A 21,673-nucleotide genomic window follows, 5' to 3' on the forward strand; every position below is an offset into this window, starting at 1 on the left:
GCAGACAGCTGTCATATTAGATTATTCTTAACTCTCATTAACAAGCAGTTAGCTTAACAAGCACAAATGGGCGCTTCTCTGATATGACTCATATTTAAGCACATTGAATAAGTGGAAGGCGACTTGTTAGCCCCCACAAGGAAGTTATGTTAATGGATTTATAACTCACAAAGGTTCAAGTCGCTCCACTGTCACGTCTCATCTGTTGTAGAAGAGCTGGAGAAAGCTATATTAATGTTTTGCTGTATCTTTAGTGATCATTTTTTCTCTGTGTTGTAGTTGCTGAGTTTGGAGCGTATGAACCTATATGCTTCCTCCATACGAGTTTGCTTCTTGCTTTTTGAAAGCATGAGAATGCATCTAAAGTTTCAGCTCGAGGTAACTATGTTTGTTAATAGTCATCAAAGTCTCTGTGCTTTGTCCATTGACTGTCATCTAAAGTGACTCATATGCAATCCAAATATATGGTAAAAAAATTCCTGAGGACCTAATAATGATGACCCTTGTTGCTGAACAGATGTACCTAAAGAAACTAATGGACATCATCACGTCAGAGAATATTAAGATGCCCTATGAGATGAAGGAGATGGCTCTGGAGGCACTCGTCCAGCTGTGGAGGATCCCCAGCTTTGTCACTGAGCTTTACATCAACTATGACTGTGACTTCTACTGCTCCAATCTGTTTGAAGACCTCACCAAGCTGCTGTCCAAGGTCACATTCCCTTTCAGCATGTTGACGTGGTTAAGATTTTTAGTTTTCAAAACTATTGAATTCCCTCGTGCTTAAACTTGTGGAAGTCCTTCCTGGATTGCCAAACTTCAAGTGAAGTGCTCAGCTTTCATTTTTCATGACTCTTAAATAATTATGCCACCCTTTTGAAGAACAGGAAATAAGGCTACTCTTAAAAGCATTTTTATTAAGTTTATCTGCTGGTTTTGAGAGTCAACTTCCTTAAAAAAAAAAAAAAAAAAAAACTTTGAAGCTATAAAAAAATATGTTTAATTGAAATTACAAATGGCTTGAAAGGTTTTTTTTTGTCAAGTTACAGTCGGCTCCATCAGACCTGTAACAAACACTGTTGCCAGCTAGAAAGCTCATCGGCCCATAATGGGCAACCGTCAAATACCTCAATAACTTTGATTAAACTGACTTAGGCTGCATTCACACACACAGGAATGCAGGCGAATTAAATTGGCCTTCCAGTGCAGAATGTGGGCAGTGCTGGATGTGAGGTGCACGGAACTCTTGTGCTGGTTGTAGTCCATTTAAGGGGTCAACTACTCACACATCTTTGCTATTGGTTGTGGCTGCATTTTCTCACAGGGGCTAAGATGCAGATTTGCTTCACCACCAGATGTTTTTCTTTTTTTTTTGCCCCTTGCGCATGAAATGGAAGTGAACAGGAGGCGAATGTTGATTTCCTGTATGTGTGACTATGTCCTTTATGTTTTTTTCTGGTTTTCTGTTTTCTTTTTGCTAATGTGAAAAGGTACTTAATTGCATTTTATGTGGGATTGAACAATGCAGACATTTTCAAGACAACATGTCAATCAAAAGGTTTTAGTAGTAGTAGATAGTAATTACTATCAGACCAATTATTGACCTAAAAATATCAGATTATGCCCCTATAATGGTTTTAGATTAACTGAAGTGCTATATTTAGTGAAAAAACTAACTTTAGTTTTTGTTGTAAAATTGTTTGCTACAGAATGCATTCCCAGTGTCAGGGCAGCTCTACACCACCCACCTCCTGTCCCTTGAGGCTCTGCTCACAGTGATTGACAGCACTGAAGCACACTGCCAGGACAAGGTGGTCAACAGCACTGCTCAACAAGACCAGTCAGAAACACTGCTGGCAGAGGGAGAAGGTTCAGCCAAAAACAGAACAGACACTTCAGCTGGTAAACACAACCAACTTTGACTTCATGGACATTTGAGCTTTAGAACCTTTAAAACGTACTGCTTTAACTCTGTTGTCTTTACTAGTTTTTACTAGTATCCTTTACCTTCTAATACTAACAAAAATTAATAAAGTGTGTTTTTTAGTTTAGGCCTTCAAATGCTTAAAATGTCAAGATTACATAACAACACAAATTTGAGTTATCAGTAACTTCACAGTGTTGGCCCTTATAGTTCTGTTTGAACAGAACATATTATCCTTTTGTCTTCAGATCTAAGTAGACTGGGTAGCACCAATGGTCTGAGTCCAGAAGCTGAGAATGCACCAGTGTGTCCCCCAACCAGTGGACATCTGATGGCAGAGAAGATGAGACTGGGTCGACAGGATCAAGGAGACAATGACTCTGGTGAGACTTTGATTTTACACACAGTTTTACTATAAAGTCTTCCTAAGCCCTGGGATAGAAACCATCAGCTAATATCATTTTTTTCACCCAGCTGAGAAGAAAGCCCCGAAAAAGCCCCAACGTTTTTCGTCATGTTTACCTGATTCCCAGGAGTTGATGGAAATTAGAACCAAGAAAAAGGTGAAAGGAAATTGATTGATATAGATTTGTTGTAGTATTGCACATCCACATTCAATTCTAAAATCTACTGCTACTTTAAAGTGCCCTTTTTGTCATGTGTCTAGCTGCTGATCACAGGCACAGAACAGTTCAACCAAAAGCCCAAGAAGGGAATCCAGTTCCTGCAGGAGAAAGGCCTCCTCAGTAACCCTATGGACAACAACCAAGTGGCCCAGTGGCTCAGAGAAAACCCCCGACTGGACAAAAAAATGATTGGCGAGTACATCAGCGATCGCAAGAACATGGAGCTCCTGGACAGCTTTGTAAAGTAGGCTGGAATTCCAGGAAATATTGTGCATTTGTTGATCACTTAATTATTATTTTACACTCTGGTCTTAAAGGGTGTAGAGGTTTTGGTTCCCATGAAGCATGATGTGTTTGTTTTTTATAATGAATAATGCTTAATGTTGGTGTTAAAGGACCATTGAGGGTTTAAAAATGTCAAACTTTTTCGCAGCACATTCACCTTCCAGGGGCTTCGTATAGATGAGGCTCTGCGGCTTTACCTGGAGGCCTTTAGACTGCCTGGAGAGGCTCCAGTCATCCAGAGACTCCTGGAAACCTTTACAGACAACTGGCATGTAAGGCACATTCTCTCAACTTCTGAGAACAACATTCGAGCTGTAAACCTGATTGTTATACTTTGGACTTAAGTCACACATTAATGGATTGGATTACGTCAGACTTGAAGTGGAAACAGACAACTTTAACAAGTTTTTACTATTACTTCCAAGTGATATTATTGTTAGAGCTGATAACCGGATCAATAATGCGAGCAGGCAGAAACAAACATATATTTTTCTTTCTTCTGTTGCAGAAACAAATGTAGAAGGTTGTGTCTTTTGTTCTTGGCTTCCTTGCAGCTCCTTTTTCGTTTTCTGGCTGCTAGAGTTAGCTAGCAGATGGTTAGCAACATGGCTACCTCTAGCAGCCTGGCTACCCTCCAAAGCAAAAACAGCCATAAGAATCCCAGTTTAACACAAAGAACTCTGGTCTTGGTGCTATGAAAAGGCAGAGTAAGACACCATATTAATAAGTAGCAGGTAGCAGGTTTTGTTACTTACTGATCTAGTTGAAAGCTAGTTTTGAAGCGTCTCAAGTCCCAGTGGTGAGAGGAAACACATATCAAGTGGGAACAGACTTTGACACAACACTGGAGCGCTCTCCATCCAGTGAATGTCCGTCCGTTTCCTCTTGTTTTACCTTGGTTTCTATCAATCTCCCTCTTCACCTTCTTTGCCTCCTCCATCAGTGGGCTTCTTTTTCTGTTGTAGTGTAGAGTTTCCACAGTTGTTCCACTGTTACCTGGGGATATCTCTTCTCTGCTTTGGTTGCACAATGGCAGTTGTGCTTCCTTTGTGCCGTAATTTAAAATTAATTTTTGCAGGAAAAATTGAGCCCAGTGGTAGACTGAATAGCGTAGTGAAAGTGAGTTTTATAGTGAACCAGTGTATACGAGGCTGGTGCCATTTTTTGACAGCCATTACACTGTGACATCAGTCTTTACTTCAGTGTGGACAGTAGGGCTGTCAAAATTGCTCCAAAATGACGTTCGAATATTCGATCTAAAAAAAACACATAGGTTCGAACCATTCGAATATCTAAATTTGTGCATTATGTCAATAACAGGAGGACAAACTAATACAACGAGACATAACTACTTGTATAGGTATTTTTCTTTTAGTTTTAACATGTCTTTGAAAACATACCTACACATTACAAATAAGTAAATGAACTAATGGCCTATACCGTAAAACTTTTAGGACCGTAGACCTCTCTCTCGCTCGCCCCCCTCTCTCTCTATGCACAAACTCCCCTCATGTTGCTAGTGGTGGAATGGTAAGCTAACTGTAGCTTACACAGCTAGCACACAACTTTATCTCAAGGCTCCGCATTTTTGCCGTCTACTGACCAAAATCCGAAGTATTTCCAAACGGCTCTTTTTAGGTTGCTTGGAGTCCAAACCACTCTCTCTGCTGCCGAGTTGGGCTCTGAACTTTCTGCCGATTCGTTTTTCTCTCTGCCATCTGCATCTGCCACGGTTTTTGTCGCGTCTCACTTTCAGCAGCGAGTGATGCTGTGCAAGTGGACCTGTCCCTGACCCGTCATGCAGTGCGCCCACTCGCAAAGCAGCCGCTGATGTGGTTTTTTTCCACAGTCGAATATTAATTTTCACAAGTGAATCTCCGTTTTTTTTAACTGTTCGAATATATATTCGAATTTAGAATATTTGTTGACAGCCCTAGTGGACAGATGAAGCCCCAGCTGCTCTACAGGACTGTTTTGAGTGTACAGACTGGCAAATGTTCAGAGGTGTTGCCACTCAGGATAACAACATTAGTCTTGACTAATCTACATCTTCAGCGACATCATATATCAGCAAATATGTTGATGATGTGGTGAAGACAGTAAGATCATTCCTCATAGAAGGCCTGGACGAATGGAGAGGTGAGGGCTCTATCCAGAGCCAAAACAGCTGCCTTTCAGTCAGGTGACAAAGAAGCACACAACACTGCCAGAGCAAGACTGAAAGCTGGCAGCAAGAAGGCAAAGAGTCATCATCAGCAGAGACTGGAGAGGGACCTCAACACCAACAGCAATAAAGATCTGTGGCAGGAGATTCAAAATGTCACAGGCTACAAAAGCAGAAGCGCCCCCATCATGTGTGAGGCCACACTGCCGGATGAGCTGAACACATCTGCTCGCTTCGATCTCCTCAACAAAGACTGAGCTGTGAAGTCTACAGAGGACCGGCCACTGTCAGTAACCACAGCGGATGTGAGAAAAAGCCTGCTGAGAGTGAATATAAATAAGGCTGCTGGTCCAGATAATATACCTGGCTGTGTACTAAAAACATGTGCAGATCAGCTAGCTGATGTTATCACTGACATTTTTAACATCTCACTCTCACAGGAGACTGTTCCCTCTTGCTTCAAGACAGCCATCATCGTTCCTATTCCTATTATCCTAAAAAGTCGGCTGTGTCTAGTCTTAATGACTGCCGTCATGTGGCTCTCACCCCCATCCTGATGAAGTGTTTTGAGAAACTGGTTCTCCAGCACATCAAAGAAAACATCCCTGCCAGCCTGGACCCTCACCAGTACACTTTCAGAACCAACAGATCCACAGAGGGTGTCATATCTACTGCCTTACACTCAGTCTTCACACACCTGGAGAATAAGAACAGCTACATCAGGATGCTGTTTGTTGACCTAAGCTCAGCATTCAACACAATCTCACCATGAAGCTGATTAGAAAACTAAAAACACTGGGCTTAATTACAACACTCTGCAGCTGGATATTGGACTTCCTCGCAAGCAGACCCCAGAGAGTTCTGATTGGCAGTCACACCTTAAAATCAATTTTATTTATATAGCCCAAAATCACAATCACATTGCCTCAATGGGCTTTACTATCTGTACAGTGAACGACATCCTCTGTCCTTAGGCCCTCGATTCGAGTGGGGAAAAACTTGCCATGTTGATGGAAAAAAAAAAGATGATGAAAGAAACCTCAGGAAGAGCCACAGAGGAGGGATCCCAGACAGACATGCAATAGATGTAACATGTACAGAAAAGAACAACAAATCACAGTTTACAAGTTGCATTGACAGAATGTCTGATACAAATTATAATATATGTAAAGTATGTGGATCCAGGAGACGACTGAGCAGGATGAGGCATCGCCAAGTGGTGCTCGAGCCACACAACCTCCTGTCCACTGTGGTGACCTGGAAGAGGGCAGGACACACGGGATAATTAGTAATAGACAGAGAGGTTACAGTGAAGAGGCATCAACATTTACAGAAATACAGATATTAGGAGATAGTGAAACAGAGGAGAGCAATAATCCAGCAGAGCCCAGGGTGTGACGATCCAGATCCGACAGTATGTGAGGCTGCAGGAGCCAGGAGAGGTAGATGATCCCAGGGGCCCGAGGTCCATCAGGAGGGAGCCTGAATGAAAAGAGAGGAGGAGGAGGAGAATAGGAGGAGAAGAGGTGGAGGAGAAAGCTGTAGAGAGTGAGAGAGTGACAGCTTGCAGCTTGTGGGAACAGAAAACAAACAAAAGTTAGAGAAAAGCAATGTTAATCAGAATAAACAGACAATGGCAGGACAATGTGAATTCTAATACTATAGGTAAGAGACTCATTGAGACTGAGGCGGACCCACTGAAAAAGCTAGCAATCAAAGTCAAGGACTAATTAAAGGCTAAGTCAAAAAAAAGAAGTGAGTTTTTAGTTTAGATTTAAAGGCGTCAATAGAGCCAGATTGTCTGATGTCAGCTGGGAGGTTATTCCAGAGGAAGGGGGCCCGATAGGAGAAAGCCCTGCAGCCAGCTGACTTATTCTTAACCCTGGGAACTGTCAGGAGCCCTGAATTTTGAGAGCGTAATGCACGAGTTGCAGTATACGGTAAAATAAGATCTGACATGTACGACGGGGCCAGGTTGTGTACAGTTTTGTATGTCATCAGCAGCACCTTAAAGTCTGATCTTATATGTTTTGGGAGCCCATGCAGTGAGGCTAGGATTGGTGTAATATGATAAAAATTTCTTGTATGTGTTCAGACTCTAGCTGCAGCATTTTGAACCATCTGAAGACTTTTAGTGCTCTCACGCGGAAGATCCGAGAATAAGGCACTGCAATAATCCAGCCTAGACGAAACAAAGGCATCAATCAGGATCTCTGCGTTAGCCATGGACAGGAAGGACCTAATTTTAGCTATATTGTGCAGGTGGTAAAAAGCGATCTTGGTAATTTCTTTTACGTGCTGATCGAAAGAGAGGGTAGAATCAAAAGTAACACCTAGATTCTTGACAGTTTTGAGAAATAACACAGTTGTTGCGGGGGACAATGACCAGCATCTCAGTTTTATCCGAATTCAGGAGCAGGACGTTTTCTGACATCCACTTCTTCACTGCATACAAGCAAGTCTCTAATTTTGTGATTTGAGGTTTATCATAAGCTTTTATGGGCTCATACAGGTGAGTGTCATCCGCATAGCAGTGGAAATGTATTCCATAACTCCAAATAAGTTGGCCAAGAGGTGGAATATATAAAGAAAAGAGCAAAGGGCCAAGAACAGAGCCCTGGGAACTTCCATACTTCACATCAGTAAATATTGATGTAGTACTGTTGTAAGAAACACATTGTGTTCTTTCTGATAGGTAAGATTTTAGCCAAGCGAGAGCCAGGCCGGAGATGCCAAATTGACTTTCAAGTCGGTCTGACAGTATTCCATGATCTATGGTATCAAATGCAGTGCTGAGATCCAGTAACAGAAGCACTGAGGTAGAGTTTGAGTCTAGAGTGAGTAGAATGCCATTTACCACTTTAGTAAGGGAAGTTTTGGTGGAATGACAGGCTCTGATTTTTGCTGCATTTCCTAATCACATTATCACCTGTTTAGGACTCAAAACAACGTAATACTTGGCCTTGACTTGTGTCCTGATAGGTTTTATTGAGACTTATGCCGCTTTTCCACCAAAATAAGTGGTTCTACACTGGTTTTTTAAACACGGGTACAACCACTAAAAATCATGTATTGATATATTGAACGTCATTGACTTCACTTTCAGTTCACGATTGTGCCAAAAAACAGTTGTAACAGAAGAGAAACAACAATAGGCCCATTGTGAAAGAAGCATCTTTAAAACGGTGGATAAATTCTTTTGAGACAACCCCCCCGAAATGACTCATTTCACTGTCATAATTTGAGCCATTCGGTCCAATAACATTTGAAAGTTGAGAAGAGCTGCATGATTAAATTATTTTATCCCCATTCAAGTTAGCTAAACGGGAAGTAAGCCGGCTCGGTTGGTGATCCAGGTATTTTCAGACCCAGGAAGTCAAGCTTTTTTGGCTTCAAGGAATGAACGGGACTCCACACGTGATAAAATGTCGTTGAATAGACCACATCCCAAATTCCTTCCTTATTACACGACACCACCGGATGTTGATAATGTGTCATCACTTCACATGGTGGAATTAGCGTGTTCACCCCAAGGACCTTATAATTATACCTGGACACAGCCATGGAGGCGAGGTCCCATTCATTTCTATAATTGCTGCCCAGTGGCACATGAAGCCAAAATGACTACTGTCTTCTGCGTAGTTTCCGCATTGTGCGGCCCATAGAGACTTCAGCTAACCGAGCCGGCTAACTTCCTGTTTAGCACCCAGCTAACTTGAATTGGGATGAAATAATTTAATCGTGCGGCTATTCTAGACCTTGCAAATTTTATTGTACCGAATGGCTCGCTTCTGTCTGAAACAAGTCATTTTGCGGGGGTTGTGACACTCAAAAAAATGTATCCACCGTTTTATAGACGCTTCTTTCACAGTGTTAGCTTATGGAAACAAAGTGTTTTTGGGCCCCAGTGCATCACATGACAATGTAATCGGTTTAGCCACTACGGAAACTGTAAATAAAAACCTGTGTCTACTGCAGACCAGTGGAGAAGGGGTATTACTTGTGGCTTGCAAAACCTAGACTTCTTTGTTCCACCTCTGTAAACTTGTAATTGACTTGGTCCCACCTGCTTTACCTATATACATATCTTAAAACCACCAAGTTTCATGTCAGTTAATTACTTTCCTATGTAAGTAAGTGGAACATGATTTCCTGATCACATGATCAACCCTACAGATTATAGTAGTAGTCTGACAAAAGTATAAACACAGACACACATACACAATGATGAGCAGAGGACAGACTCCACATGGGGAAATATTTGACCTCTCAAAATAGCAGGAGGAGCCATGTGACCTGGAAACTATTCCTAGTAATGTCCTTTTCTTAGGCTGACCGCAGACACACAAATAGTGACCTTGAAAGAGTTATTTTAGGCAGTGACACTGTAAATGAGTTTTCCACTATATGGAGTCACTGTAAAATCAGCAGTATGTGCAAGGTGAGATTCAGTCTAGAAACAAGGTCAACTTTTGTTACGTAATATACAGTGAAACACTCTTCTGGTTTGGTTTTTGGTCTGAAACAAGTGGCTTTAACTCATATGATGTCACTTTATTGTGTTATATTGGGTGTACTGTATTTGTGTGTTTGCAGAAGGTGAACGGCTCTCCCTTCATGACCAACGATGCAGGCTTTGCCTTGGCCTATGCTGTCATAATGCTTAACACTGACCAGCATAACCACAATGTCCGCAAGCAGAACATCCCCATGACTGTTGAGGTGAGTCCCCCCCCCCCCACACACACACACACACACGATCAACTCTAAACTACATCAATAATGTAGCTGTTGAAGAGCAGATGCTTCACTTCTGAAAGTTGATGGTACATAGAGCCTTGACATCATATTCAGGAGATAATGTCAGTAAACGGAGTAAAATCGTTAGGTGGTAATTTCTAAATCACATGAGGTACCCTGGTAATACTAGCCCTGTGAGAATAGCACTTCAGATGCACATCTGTAAACTTTGCAGAACTACCTGCAATGTCCAACATGTCTGCAGATTTAGATTTGAAAAGGAAAAAAACAGCTGAACTGTATTCATATATCTATTTTTTTCTCTCTCTCACTGGGACATGCCAGTCTTTGTGTCTGATGGTATGAAATTCCTCTGTCAGTATTAGTACTTGCACTGGTGCAGCTTGGCAGCTCAGAAAGCTCACAGCCAACAGCTGTAGCCAGTGGTGGTCCATCTGAGAGGCGAACTTATCCTAAGTGTGTGTGTGTGTGTGTGTGTGTGTGTGTGTGTGTGTGTGTGTGTGTGTGTGTGTGTGTGTGTGTGTGTGTGTGTGTGTGTGTGTGTGTGTGTGTGTGTGTGTGTGTGTGTGTGTGTGTGTGTGTGTGTGTGTCTTCTCTCTGTGATTGACAGCAGATGAAGACTAAACAGAGTGTGTGGTGGGGCAGCTTGTGAGCAGTTAGTGGGTGGGCCATTTTCACTGACAAACAATAGAAAGCACTTGCTTTCTCTTTTTTTTCTTTTGTGTACAAATACTTTGTAGAATTGATCTTTCTTGAGTTGAGTCAAACCTCGTCATACAGCTTGAGTCGTATGGTTTTTATCCTCATATACATTCCTTAAAGGTCAGTTGTGGTTTGGTGAAGAAGGCTCGTTGACCTTCGGGCTCAGACGACAGGCAGAGGCTGCCACACAATAGTTTGGAGAGGGCCAATAAAAGTGGCGCCTAGCACTTGAGTTACTTAGCAGCTTGCAATGTGTATTATTCACCACAGCATGTGTTGGCAGTGGGGTTATTTTTGAAATGGGAAAACTATGCCCACCATCACACTGTGTAAATCGGAGCCTATTCCCAAGGACCTGACAATGTGATGACATCTTTTCAGTGAGGTACAGGTCAGCTCAGTGGTATAATGTTCATTTTGTCCATAAAACACAGCATGCTGTTCGATTTGGCAGCTTGTGTGTTAGCTTTCGTTACTTGAATTGCTGTCTGACAGAGAGTGACTGTTTATGCGAGTGTGAGACAGTGAGTGTCTCAGATATGAGCATGACAAATAGAGGCCTGATCCTCCATAGCCTTTTGCTTTCTCTGGCTCTCTCTGCACACGTTCATTTTTTCTGTGTCCCTGCAGAGAAGCTCCTGTTTCTTCCTTTTTACCTGCCAGTAGGACAAACCCTGCCTAGTGAGGCATAAAACAGAGCCTTGAGGCTGTCAGTCATCGCAGGGTGGTTATGTTTATTTACAGGAGGCTCTTGGCTCTAATCCCTGTTTTCCTAATGCTGCAACTGAAGCGTATTAAGTAACACATAACGAGTGTGTTTCCACACGAGCCCTTTTAATTGTTGCTTGGATGCACAGTTAATGGAGCCCTGAATGCCAGAGGCTTGGGTGTCTGAGCTAAGCTCCTGTGTTGATAGGCATTGAATGACGTGTTGATGGTGGAGAAATAACAGTTATGCAAAAAGTATGTGAGGTCTTTCTATAAAGTTTGTGCCAGGAAACAAAGGTAGATAAAGTAGATTATTCCACACCTAACTGCTTTGTTTTTGTCCTTGACAGCAATTCAAGAAAAATCTGAAGGGAGTAAATGGAAACAAAGACTTTGACCAGGACATGTTGGAGGATATCTACACTGCTATTAAGTAAGCTGCCGTCGCACTGCAGCACTCACCTGGCTCTCATTAGCATGCATCTAGCCAGCAGAGAAATCTTACCTGTAAGAACAGTATTGCTTTGATGTTGGTGTCACAGGTGTCACATCAGCAGTAGTAGCAAAAAGTAATCCATTCATAAGGTTCGACTAAGATTCACTTACTAGCTTTTTCCACAGTTTTTATTGATAAGCTGGGCTGATTTGGCTGGTGTTAGAGCTGAGCTTTTTCTCTGCAGGAGTGAGGAGATTGTGATGCCAGATGAACAGACAGGGTTGGTGAAGGAGAACTATGTGTGGAGTGTGCTGCTACACCGTGGTGCCACACCCGAGGGTGTTTTCCTCCACCTGCCTCCCGGAAGCTACGACAATGAATTGTTTACCATGACCTGGGGTCCCACAATTGCTGCACTCTCCTACGTCTTTGACAAGAGCCTGGATGACAACATCATCCAGAAGGCCATCACTGGCTTCAGGTACATAATTTCAAAATAGTCAGCAGGTAAGATAGTGGAACAGGGAGATACTTTGAATCAGGATTAAAATCTACATTTCTTCTACCAGTTGGTGGTCCTTTCTTTATCTCTCACTTATCAGGCTCCTGTCTGTGTGAGATGGATCAAATCACAATGGTAAGTCAGAAAACACGATTGCAAATTCCAAAAACACTACGACATTAACCAGAAAACACATCAGAATTGTGTCAAAAGGAGAGGGCGGGACTTGTACCTGTTGAATCTGATTGGGCAGATCATTGTCAATAACAGTGGGAAATCATACAGAACTGTTGAGAAAGTTGATTAATTCATTCATCAACTTGCTCAACAGTTCACGTCGTTCATAATGTATTCAGTAATGTTAAACCTTACTGACACGTTACCATGTGAACTATCTGCAATATTATATAAAGAAAAACGTATTTTCTCACCAATTTTCCTTTGTCGATGTAGAGTGTGATGACCAAGCGATCTTCTTCTGTATGATTTCGGGTCAGCGGACCTCCACACATTCCCACTGTTATTGACACTGATCTGCCCAATCAGATTCAGCAAGTCCCGCCCTCTCCGTTTGACACAATTCTGATGTGTTTTCTGGTAAATGTTGCATTTTTGGAATTTGCAATCGTTGTTTTCTGACTTGCTGTTGTGATATGCACCTGTCGGCCACCGTAGAAAAGTGAGCTTCTGAGATTTAGGTTGGGTGAATGGGGATCAAATTTATCTACCACGTATTCAATCTTTATGTATACTATAATATAGTGATATTTTTCTCTTTCTCTTTTTTAATATGTGGTTTTCAGCTGTTGGTATTGTTATTCTGTTCCTTAATGTGTACTGTGTCTGTGTGTGTGTGTGTGCGTGCGTGTGTGTGTTTCCCTTTGACCTTGTGTAATTTGTTGATTTTTAAGTTGTGTAATCTAATGTGTTTCTGTATTTGCAGGAAATGTGCCATGATAGCGGCTCACTATGGCTTCAGTGATGTTTTTGACAATCTGATAATCTCTCTGTGCAAGTTTACCACTCTAAGCAGTGAGGTGAGGCCCTTTCAGAAAATGTACCCAGTGTCCCGTTGTACTAAAGTGCTCCTACCAATTTACAGTTATCTCTGGTTTGCTCTTAAAACTGATATTTCTCACATCCAAACATATTGCAGTAAAATCGTATTACTCTGATGTGGTGGATATGTTGTCTCGGTTGTGTCAATGATAAACTTACTTAAAGCGATATTTGGGGTCTTTTGATGTGGGCTTGAATGAGGTCCTTATCCCTCATCAGTGTGTTACCTGCAGTAGATGACCGTCAGCTCTCTGTCGGTGTGGAGAAGCAGCGTGCAGCACCGGCAGGGGGCATGGCTTTGTACTGCTGAAACTTTACCAGCAGCAAGATGTATTTTAGCCACCTAAAATAAGTCCTACCTAAAATACATGTATCAGTTAAAGTGTACGCTATGTTTTTTTTTTACATTTGGCACTACATTCCATCTGGGCGTAGAAATACTAATGTTGCACGGAGGAAAAATCCATCCTGCAACTAAAACAGCCAAAATCTTATTAGCAGAACTTGTATATTATGGCCAGAAATCATATCTTGGTATTTCAGGCTGAATGGCAATACATAATAAATATATCTTGTTTTTGTTTTTTTGTGTTTTTTTGTTCTAATGGGGCTTAAGGTTTAGTTGTAAGTCAAAGCAGAATGTGAGATGTCACAGGCACTTGAATTAAAAGAAAATATCTGCAGCTGCACAATATATCATCATGTAATGAGAAACTATATAAATTCAGATTTGTCTACATTATATAAAAACTGGCCGATCTCTGAGAATGCTTTTCATTTGTTTAGAACAACAATGACTGATGTTAAGAACAATTACAGGATTTCCTCTCCTGCAAACAGCCGTGCTTTCTTGCGCTCATTTCATCTACTAAATCCAAACCATCACCAAATAATTGAAACTTTGTAATCCTTTTCAGAAACCATAGCCATACATGTACTGCAACCCTGAACTTATTTTGACATTAAACTGACTTTACCCAGCTCCCTAGTACAAAGTCTGTGTCCTGTCTGATGGAGCCCAGCAAGTGGGCGTGTTGATGACGTTGCACAGTGTAAAGACAGGTTTTATGTTTTAACTCGGCATCAAATTATATCGCTATAAAAAGTGTTGTTGTTCTTGTTTCAAAATAAATGGATACACTGTAAATAGTGGATATACAGACCAGCCATATGGTAAATACATTAACTGTCTCAAAATGTTGACTGCATGTTGGTATGTCCTCTCCCTGCAGTCTGTGGAAAACCTTCCTACAGTGTTTGGCAGCAATAGTAAGGCACAGACAGCAGCCAAGACAGTGTTTAACCTTGCCCATCGGCATGGCAACATCCTCAGGGAGGGCTGGAAGAACATAATGGACTCTATGCTGCAGCTGTTCAGAGCCGAGCTCCTGCCCAAAGCCATGGTTGAGGTCAGTACTCCACTTCGAACTTCTAAACACTCCTACATTTTGTCAGTGATTGGATCCTGTCTGCTGCAGAGCAGTCTGTGGGTTGTCGTTTCTACATGTTCTGCTGCCACCTGCTGTTCAGTGCTCACACACTTTGCTTGTTGCCTCAGGTGGAGGATTTTGTGGAGCCAAATGGGAAAATTTCTCTTCAAAGAGAGGAAACGCCTTCAAATCGGTATGCAGGGATCTCATTTACTATTTGTTGATGTACTCTGAAGTAACTCTTTAATACCTAGAAGGAGACCAGCTTTCTATGATAAGGAGAAAATCTGTAAATGTATTTCATAAAACAATCTCGACCAAGACGGCCAAAAGTAAAACTTAAATTTTCCTGCTGTGTTGCATGTCAGTGGTGAGTCAGCAGTGTTGAGTTTTGTCAACTGGTTGACGCTGAGTGGAGCTGAGCAGTCTGGACTCAGAGGGCCGTCCACGGAAAACCAGGAGGCCAAGCAGGCTGCTGTCCTCTGCATAAAGGTAATGAACATTTATCTGTTACAACACATGGGAACAATTTCTGAAGTAAGTGCTAAGTAAAAAGTATTCAGTTGTCATAGATAGTTATCAGAGGTCACATGTTTTCACTGTGTTGCGACAGGTTTCTTACTGCATGATCACTCCTAGATTCATGCAGAATAGTGTTATACAGCCAGTTTCCTATCTTCTTCACTAAAAAACAACTACCAGTCATTTTCTTCACTATCTGTTTCTCTGCCTTTTCAGTCAATTTAGTAGTTGGTCCATCATTAATGTCAAAGCGTCTGTCTACAGCCTGATGGTTAGAAATGCATAATTTATGGTGTCTTTCAAATAAATCATATAAAATGACAATTTCTACATAATGTTGCTTTAATATGCACCGACCCTGAGAACTGGATAAATAAATGAATAATAGATGAAGAGTTGTAGACTGTACACACTGCCCTGCTACGTTCACCTCTAACGTTACAGTTATAGAGGTGAATGTAGCAGTGCAGTTAACCTCATACTCACCTCTGCTGTGACCTCCACGATGCTTAGGCCCAGTGGGCTGCTGGTCATGGAGACCAGAAGAGCAGACGCTTCACTTCTGAAAGTTGATGGTACATAGAGCCTTGACATCATATTCAGGAGATAATGTCAGTAAACGGAGTAAAATCGTTAGGTGGTAATTTCTAAATCACATGAGGTACCCTGGTAATACTAGCCCTGTGAGAATAGCACTTCAGATGCACATCTGTAAACTTTGCAGAACTACCTGCAATGTCCAACATGTCTGCAGATTTAGATTTGAAAAGGAAAAAAACAGCTGAACTGTATTCATATATTTTTTTCTCTCTCTCACTGGGACATGCCAGTCTTTGTGTCTGATGGTATGAAATTCCTCTGTCAGTATTAGTACTTGCACTGGTGCAGCTTGGCAGCTCAGAAAGCTCACAGCCAACAGCTGTAGCCAGTGGTGGTCCATCTGAGAGGCGAACTTATCCTAAGTGTGTGTGTGTGTGTGTGTGTGTGTGTGTGTGTGTGTGTGTGTGTGTGTGTGTGTGTGTGTGTGTGTGTGTGTGTGTGTGTGTGTGTGTACTCACTGTTGGAGAGAAGAGAGAGCGAGAAAGCACAGCTGGTACCTGTGTATTGATACAGCAACAAACAAGTATTTAAACTGTTTCAAATAATCAGAACTGATATGTAGTGAAAGATCAATATATTTGACAACACTAGTGTCTTTATGACAGAATGACTTTCTCCAACTGGACGTGTTTGTTCTTTCCAGGAAACTTTGGTAGAATTTTCTTGGAATTAACAGACTGAAATAAAAACATCACCTTATATTCTTTGATCTGTCTTTTTAATGTACAAAAAAGTGGGTTGTGGAGGCTTTGGTGGCTCATTTTAATTATTTGTGCAATACCTTGTCCTATTTGAGTAGCAAAATGTGTCAACGTCACTGAGAATTATTTTGTTTCTCTTCCTAGCAATGTGACCCAGAAAAGCTCATCACAGAGAGTAAATTCCTACAGCTGGAGTCTCTGCAGGAGCTAATGAAGGTGATTTGGGGGGGGGACGGGGGAGGGGGGTTGACTCTGAATTGTCTTGTCGTTTATTGATTTGGTATGGTACAATGCTGGTGCTCGTAGGCTTGTATGGATAAATCTATTTAATCTGTTTAATAGCATTAATGTCATGGTCAGTAATAAAGATGACAAATAAATATCCCCAAACAGAAACAAACTAGATATCATCTCCTCCTCAGGCTCTGATATCAGTCACCCCAGATGAAGAGACGTATGATGAAGAGGATGCTGCATTCTGCTTGGAGATGTTGCTACGTATAGTTCTGGAGAACCGGTAGGAATGACGGTCTGTCAGTAACACCTTCACAGTACATAATGTGTGTTGTCTTGGTCATATTGAACACAACCAACATCTCCTTCTGTGTTTGTGTGTAGAGACCGTGTGTCATGTGTGTGGCAGACAGTGCGTGATCACCTCTACCACCTCTGTGTCCACACCAATGAGAGCTGCTTCCTGGTGGAGAGGGCTGTGGTGGGACTCCTTCGACTCGCAATCCGCCTGCTGCGACGAGAAGATATTAGCTCTCAGGTACACCATGCACACACACACACACACACACACAGTGATCATCTCAGGTCAGCTTAAATCCAAACAGCTGATGGGCATTGGTCCACAGCCATGTGACTTGTTGATGTCTTTGAATAGCACACTGACACTTTCTAAGTGAATGTCCACTCAAACTCTACTTATCTTATTAGTGTACATTAAATCAGAGGTCTTCAGGCTGAGGATGCATTAGCTGAGAGAGATGAAGCAGGGCCTCCACTACATATATTCTATTAAACTGTCTATATTAGAGAAGCAGTTAAGACAGATTCATATAATCATGTTTTATGTTTAAATGTACATGTGGAAGGGAAAGTGAATCCTTACTTATCTGTATCTGTAGTCTGACTCAGTGAAAGTAGACTGTCATTGGGGCACCTATTACAGTCAGTAATCCCCTCTTCCTTCTGCGATTTGTGTTGTACTGTTTTAAATCCCTGTCTCCACAGGAAACAACAACAACCTCCAAGCTAGCATCCTACATGCTGAAAATGTTACCCTTTCCCAAGGGCTGGGCAAAATCTCCACTTCTAAGATATACTGACATATTTTCAAATGAGATATAGTTTCAGACATTATATCAATATAGGTTGTATAACTTGAGCTACATAACATGTGTCTTCTGTAAAGCTATACCAGTGTGCGTCTCTCCTCTGTCACACTCTCTGCACAGCTCTGCCACTGAGGGAGACAATGAGGCTGTTAATTCAGTCTACAGTGCAGCAGACCTATATGTTACAAGTGCTATGTCTGTGCCATAATTGAAATCATCACAGATTCATTATAAAAAAAATTTAAGTAAGCCAGTGCAGTGCACGTGATATTTTGGAATCAGGTTAGACTCTGCAGTTTTGCCTGATAACTTTATCCAAATGAAACTAGAATTATGAAGAAATGACTGTGGTCAGAGTGAAGTGGGTTGAAAGCATGTGAACAAAGTTGTGGTAAATACATTTTCACAAGTTTGGCAGGTCTGTGTGTATATTCGTTGTGGATGGCTTGATGTGCTGACCCTCTTCCTGGTGTTTTTTCTTGAGTTAAATCTATATCCATTTCTTGTCCTTCATCGGGAGTCAGCCTCAGAGAGTGATTCCTAGTCTGATGACACCATCACTGAAATTTACAGCTAGCTCTGTGCGGTTTTGGAGAATTAAAAACTGTGGAGTAGCTCCAACATGTGTGACAACAGGTAGAACAGTGTGTTTTTTTCTCCTGCAGCAGCACAGCAGAAAAAGTACACGTTTGCAATGTACTCGTAATGTCCGACAAGTCAGAGCTCATTTTCTTGGCAACGAGTGACTGCCTGTGAAGCATGCAGTGTGTCCACATCCCTTGTGGAGTTACATCCTTTACACTTTTTAAATCAGTCCTGGTTCTTGCACCATCAAGATACTGAACCCCAAATTGCTCCTGATAAGTAGTGGGCACCCTGCACAGCAGCCTCTGTCATCAGTGTATGAACGGGTGAATGTGACAGGTGTTGTAAAGCGCTTTGAGATACATTTTAGTGATGGTAGAATTGAATGAAGAAAATAGAATTTTCAGTGTACCTAAAAGGTCCATTGAAGTTATAGCATTTTGTCTCTACCTGTGCACACACAGGTTCTCCTCTCTCTGCGTCTTCTGCTGATGATGAAACCTCACGTCTTGTCCCGGGTCAGCAGGGAGGTTGCCTATGGCCTTCACGAGCTGCTGAAGACTAATGCAGCCAACATCCACTGTACAGACGACTGGTACACGCTCTTCTCCCTGCTGGAATGTATCGGAGCCGGAGTGAAACCTCCTGCCTCTTTCCAGCTAACCTCCACCACTACTGACAATGACACAGGTTCGGTATTGCTCTCAGTAGCCAGACTAGACTTGTGATTGTGACTTGTAGTTTTACACTTGTGGGCATATATTCAGTCCTACCTCCATTTCATATGGCTTGACAGCACTGTTGTAAAAGCTCACAGATGGTCCCTGATAGTGTTGTTTATATGATATGATATGATGATTGCACGCCTCTCCTGTCCCCGCCTGCCGTGTTGGGAGCTAACACACTATGAACTGTTGATTGTTCACCAAACAATTACTAGTTGATGAACAAACTAAATGAAAGTGGTATTGTAAGTAGATGAGAGTAGAGTATTCTTAAAATAATTTCATCCAGTTTGTATTATTCAAAGTAAACCGTGATACAACATGAGCCCTAGTTATGCAAAAAAGTCAAGCACATAAACGGTGTCAGAGAATGAAGATCAATGATGATGTATTTGTGTGCCCAGGAGCCCAGTCAGACAGTGAGCTGTCTCCTCATCATCCAAGTGAAGTGAGTGTAGACCGCGGCTACACGTCTGACTCAGAGGTCTACACTGAGCACAGCAAGACCAGGATCCCTCGCTCCACAACAGATGTGGATGTAGCAAGCAGTGGATGGCTCGTGGTCAGCACACACACATACGTACACACACACATATCCTCACATACAGTATGCACAGAATACAAGCATGATGAGCAGTGATGCATACTTTTTATCATATAAGCACAGCCATTGAAAGATCCTCAGTCACATGTGCTTAGTATCACATCCAAACCACTGTGGTAACATTAAGAATAAATGTTTTTGTATTGATTTTTGAAAATAGAGTCAAAGTCAACAAGTGGTCACATAATGAAGCTTAACATAGTTTGAATCTAGAAAGACCTCTGATGTAAAGATTTCACTGATGTGTGGTCAAAATCTGATGCATGTTTAAATTCCTTTGGTTTCTGTTTTTCTCCAGGTTGGGAAAGATGACCTAGAGACAAGTAAGACCCCTCTAGTCAGCTCTAAAGCTCAGCTGAATCACCCACTGGTCAACCAGTACAGTCTGACACTGGGTCAGGATCTTGGCCAGCACGACACCAAGTCTCTCATCAAGTGTGTGGAAACACTCTCTTTCATCGTTCGTGATGCTGCCCACGTCACCCCTGACAACTTTGAGCTGTGTGTTAGAGCTATACGAGTGTTTGTGGAGGCCAGCCTCAACGGAGGTGAGACATTAAAATACATTTTAGATTTAATAGGACGAGATTTGAAAAGTCACAGGGTTCTCACACTTCTTACTTAAAGGACTGTATCTGATTTTTATTCAAGGTCAGGGGTCCAGAATGATTGATGCCAACAAAATAACATTTAATCAATAGATAGAATGGCACTCAGTAGAGTACATACCTTCACCAATGTCAAAAAAACCCTCTTTGTACTCACTCATATACAGTATGCCAGCCACCTAAATACAGCAGATTTTTTTTTTCAAACAAGATCCATGCATTATTCACTGAGAAATTCACCAACAATGTGGAAAAACGCCCTCTTTCATGCGAAAAAAAAATCCTGGATCTGCCCCATTATCCCGATCCACACCAAAAGTTAATGAGGTCAATTCTGAGACCCATCCTCCGTTTCATGGAAATCCATTCAGTAGTTTTTGTGTAATCCTCCTGACAAACCAACCAACCAACAAACCCAAACAGCAAAAACATGAGTAGAAAATGTGCAGTCAGACAACTTGAAAATGATCACGGGTATGTTTGGGGACCAGTTGTACAAGAATATGGTTGAGTTTACTGATAACAATTTGATATGATTATTTTTAAAATCTTCCTATGTAGAAATGAACGGGATATTGTAAGTGTTTCAGCATCTCATTATTAAACGTGCTGTAGTGAAAGAACAAGAGTGCAGGTGTACGTCTATGTATTTAAGGAAACAACCTCCGTGGTCTTTCAAGTTCAGGAGTGTATGAGGTGCACTTGAATGCACCATGATATCCCTGTCCATATGTCTGGCACAGACACGTATGGACATATTTTTGCAAGTACATTTACACTTGGTGGAGACACTGTGTAGTTGAGGAAAAAAGACAGTGTGTTTCTGTAATTTAGGAGCTGACAGCAAATTCTCCGGTGTAATGTTAATGCATGAACTATCTCAACACGCTCTCACTTTCTCTTGCAGTTAAGGTCGCCATGACTTAAAAAGGGAAATAAGCCTGATATGCCGCTGTGTATTCAACATCATATTTATCAACACAACAATTGATCAGTTTTATTCACTTCAAAACAGAAAACATTAGACTTCATAATGTATGGTAACCTTTATAAGAAATACTCTGGGTGGGGTCCCGATTGACTTGCTGACCTCTGTCTGCATCTGGACTGAGGTCCAGGCTCAGATTTACCATGTACTAAATACTTAAGTGACTAAGATGAAGGGTTATGAAAATATATTGACCAAAAAGACATGAAAGTACTCAAAGATAAATGTGTATAAAAAATGGCAGGTACTCTTTATTAAATGACTGGATGTGCAGTCTTCCAAAGGTTTGCATTACAGAGGACCATCTGTGTCTTATTGAGACCTTCAACCCTTCACTTATTTTGGGGATTCTGGTGTCGCCAACCATAAAGTTGCAACAGGCCTGTCTGTAATCTCTGTT

At 41.6% G+C, this 21,673-nt stretch overlaps 1 protein-coding gene across 3 annotated transcripts in view; it reads left to right on the forward strand.

Moving 5' to 3' along the window:
- gbf1 (golgi brefeldin A resistant guanine nucleotide exchange factor 1) overlaps positions 1-21,673 on the forward strand; it is a 156,823-nt gene that overhangs the window by 120,050 nt on the left and 15,100 nt on the right. For all 3 annotated transcript variants that reach the window (XM_084375308.1, XM_084375309.1, XM_084375310.1), the window contains 20 exons: positions 280-378; positions 518-712; positions 1,710-1,902; positions 2,173-2,307; positions 2,399-2,487; positions 2,592-2,794; positions 2,984-3,107; positions 9,596-9,721; positions 11,521-11,603; positions 11,851-12,087; positions 13,052-13,145; positions 14,400-14,576; positions 14,726-14,790; positions 14,966-15,089; positions 16,565-16,636; positions 16,843-16,937; positions 17,039-17,192; positions 18,813-19,038; positions 19,478-19,635; positions 19,976-20,225. In XM_084375308.1, the coding sequence (XP_084231434.1) occupies positions 280-378; positions 518-712; positions 1,710-1,902; positions 2,173-2,307; positions 2,399-2,487; positions 2,592-2,794; positions 2,984-3,107; positions 9,596-9,721; positions 11,521-11,603; positions 11,851-12,087; positions 13,052-13,145; positions 14,400-14,576; positions 14,726-14,790; positions 14,966-15,089; positions 16,565-16,636; positions 16,843-16,937; positions 17,039-17,192; positions 18,813-19,038; positions 19,478-19,635; positions 19,976-20,225 (2,899 nt within the window). The remainder of the gene's footprint in view (positions 1-279; positions 379-517; positions 713-1,709; positions 1,903-2,172; positions 2,308-2,398; positions 2,488-2,591; positions 2,795-2,983; positions 3,108-9,595; positions 9,722-11,520; positions 11,604-11,850; positions 12,088-13,051; positions 13,146-14,399; positions 14,577-14,725; positions 14,791-14,965; positions 15,090-16,564; positions 16,637-16,842; positions 16,938-17,038; positions 17,193-18,812; positions 19,039-19,477; positions 19,636-19,975; positions 20,226-21,673) is intronic.

Source organism: Pagrus pagrus (assembly GCF_965226575.1).
Source record: "Pagrus pagrus genome assembly, chromosome: 15".
Taxonomy (NCBI): domain Eukaryota; kingdom Metazoa; phylum Chordata; class Actinopteri; order Spariformes; family Sparidae; genus Pagrus; species Pagrus pagrus.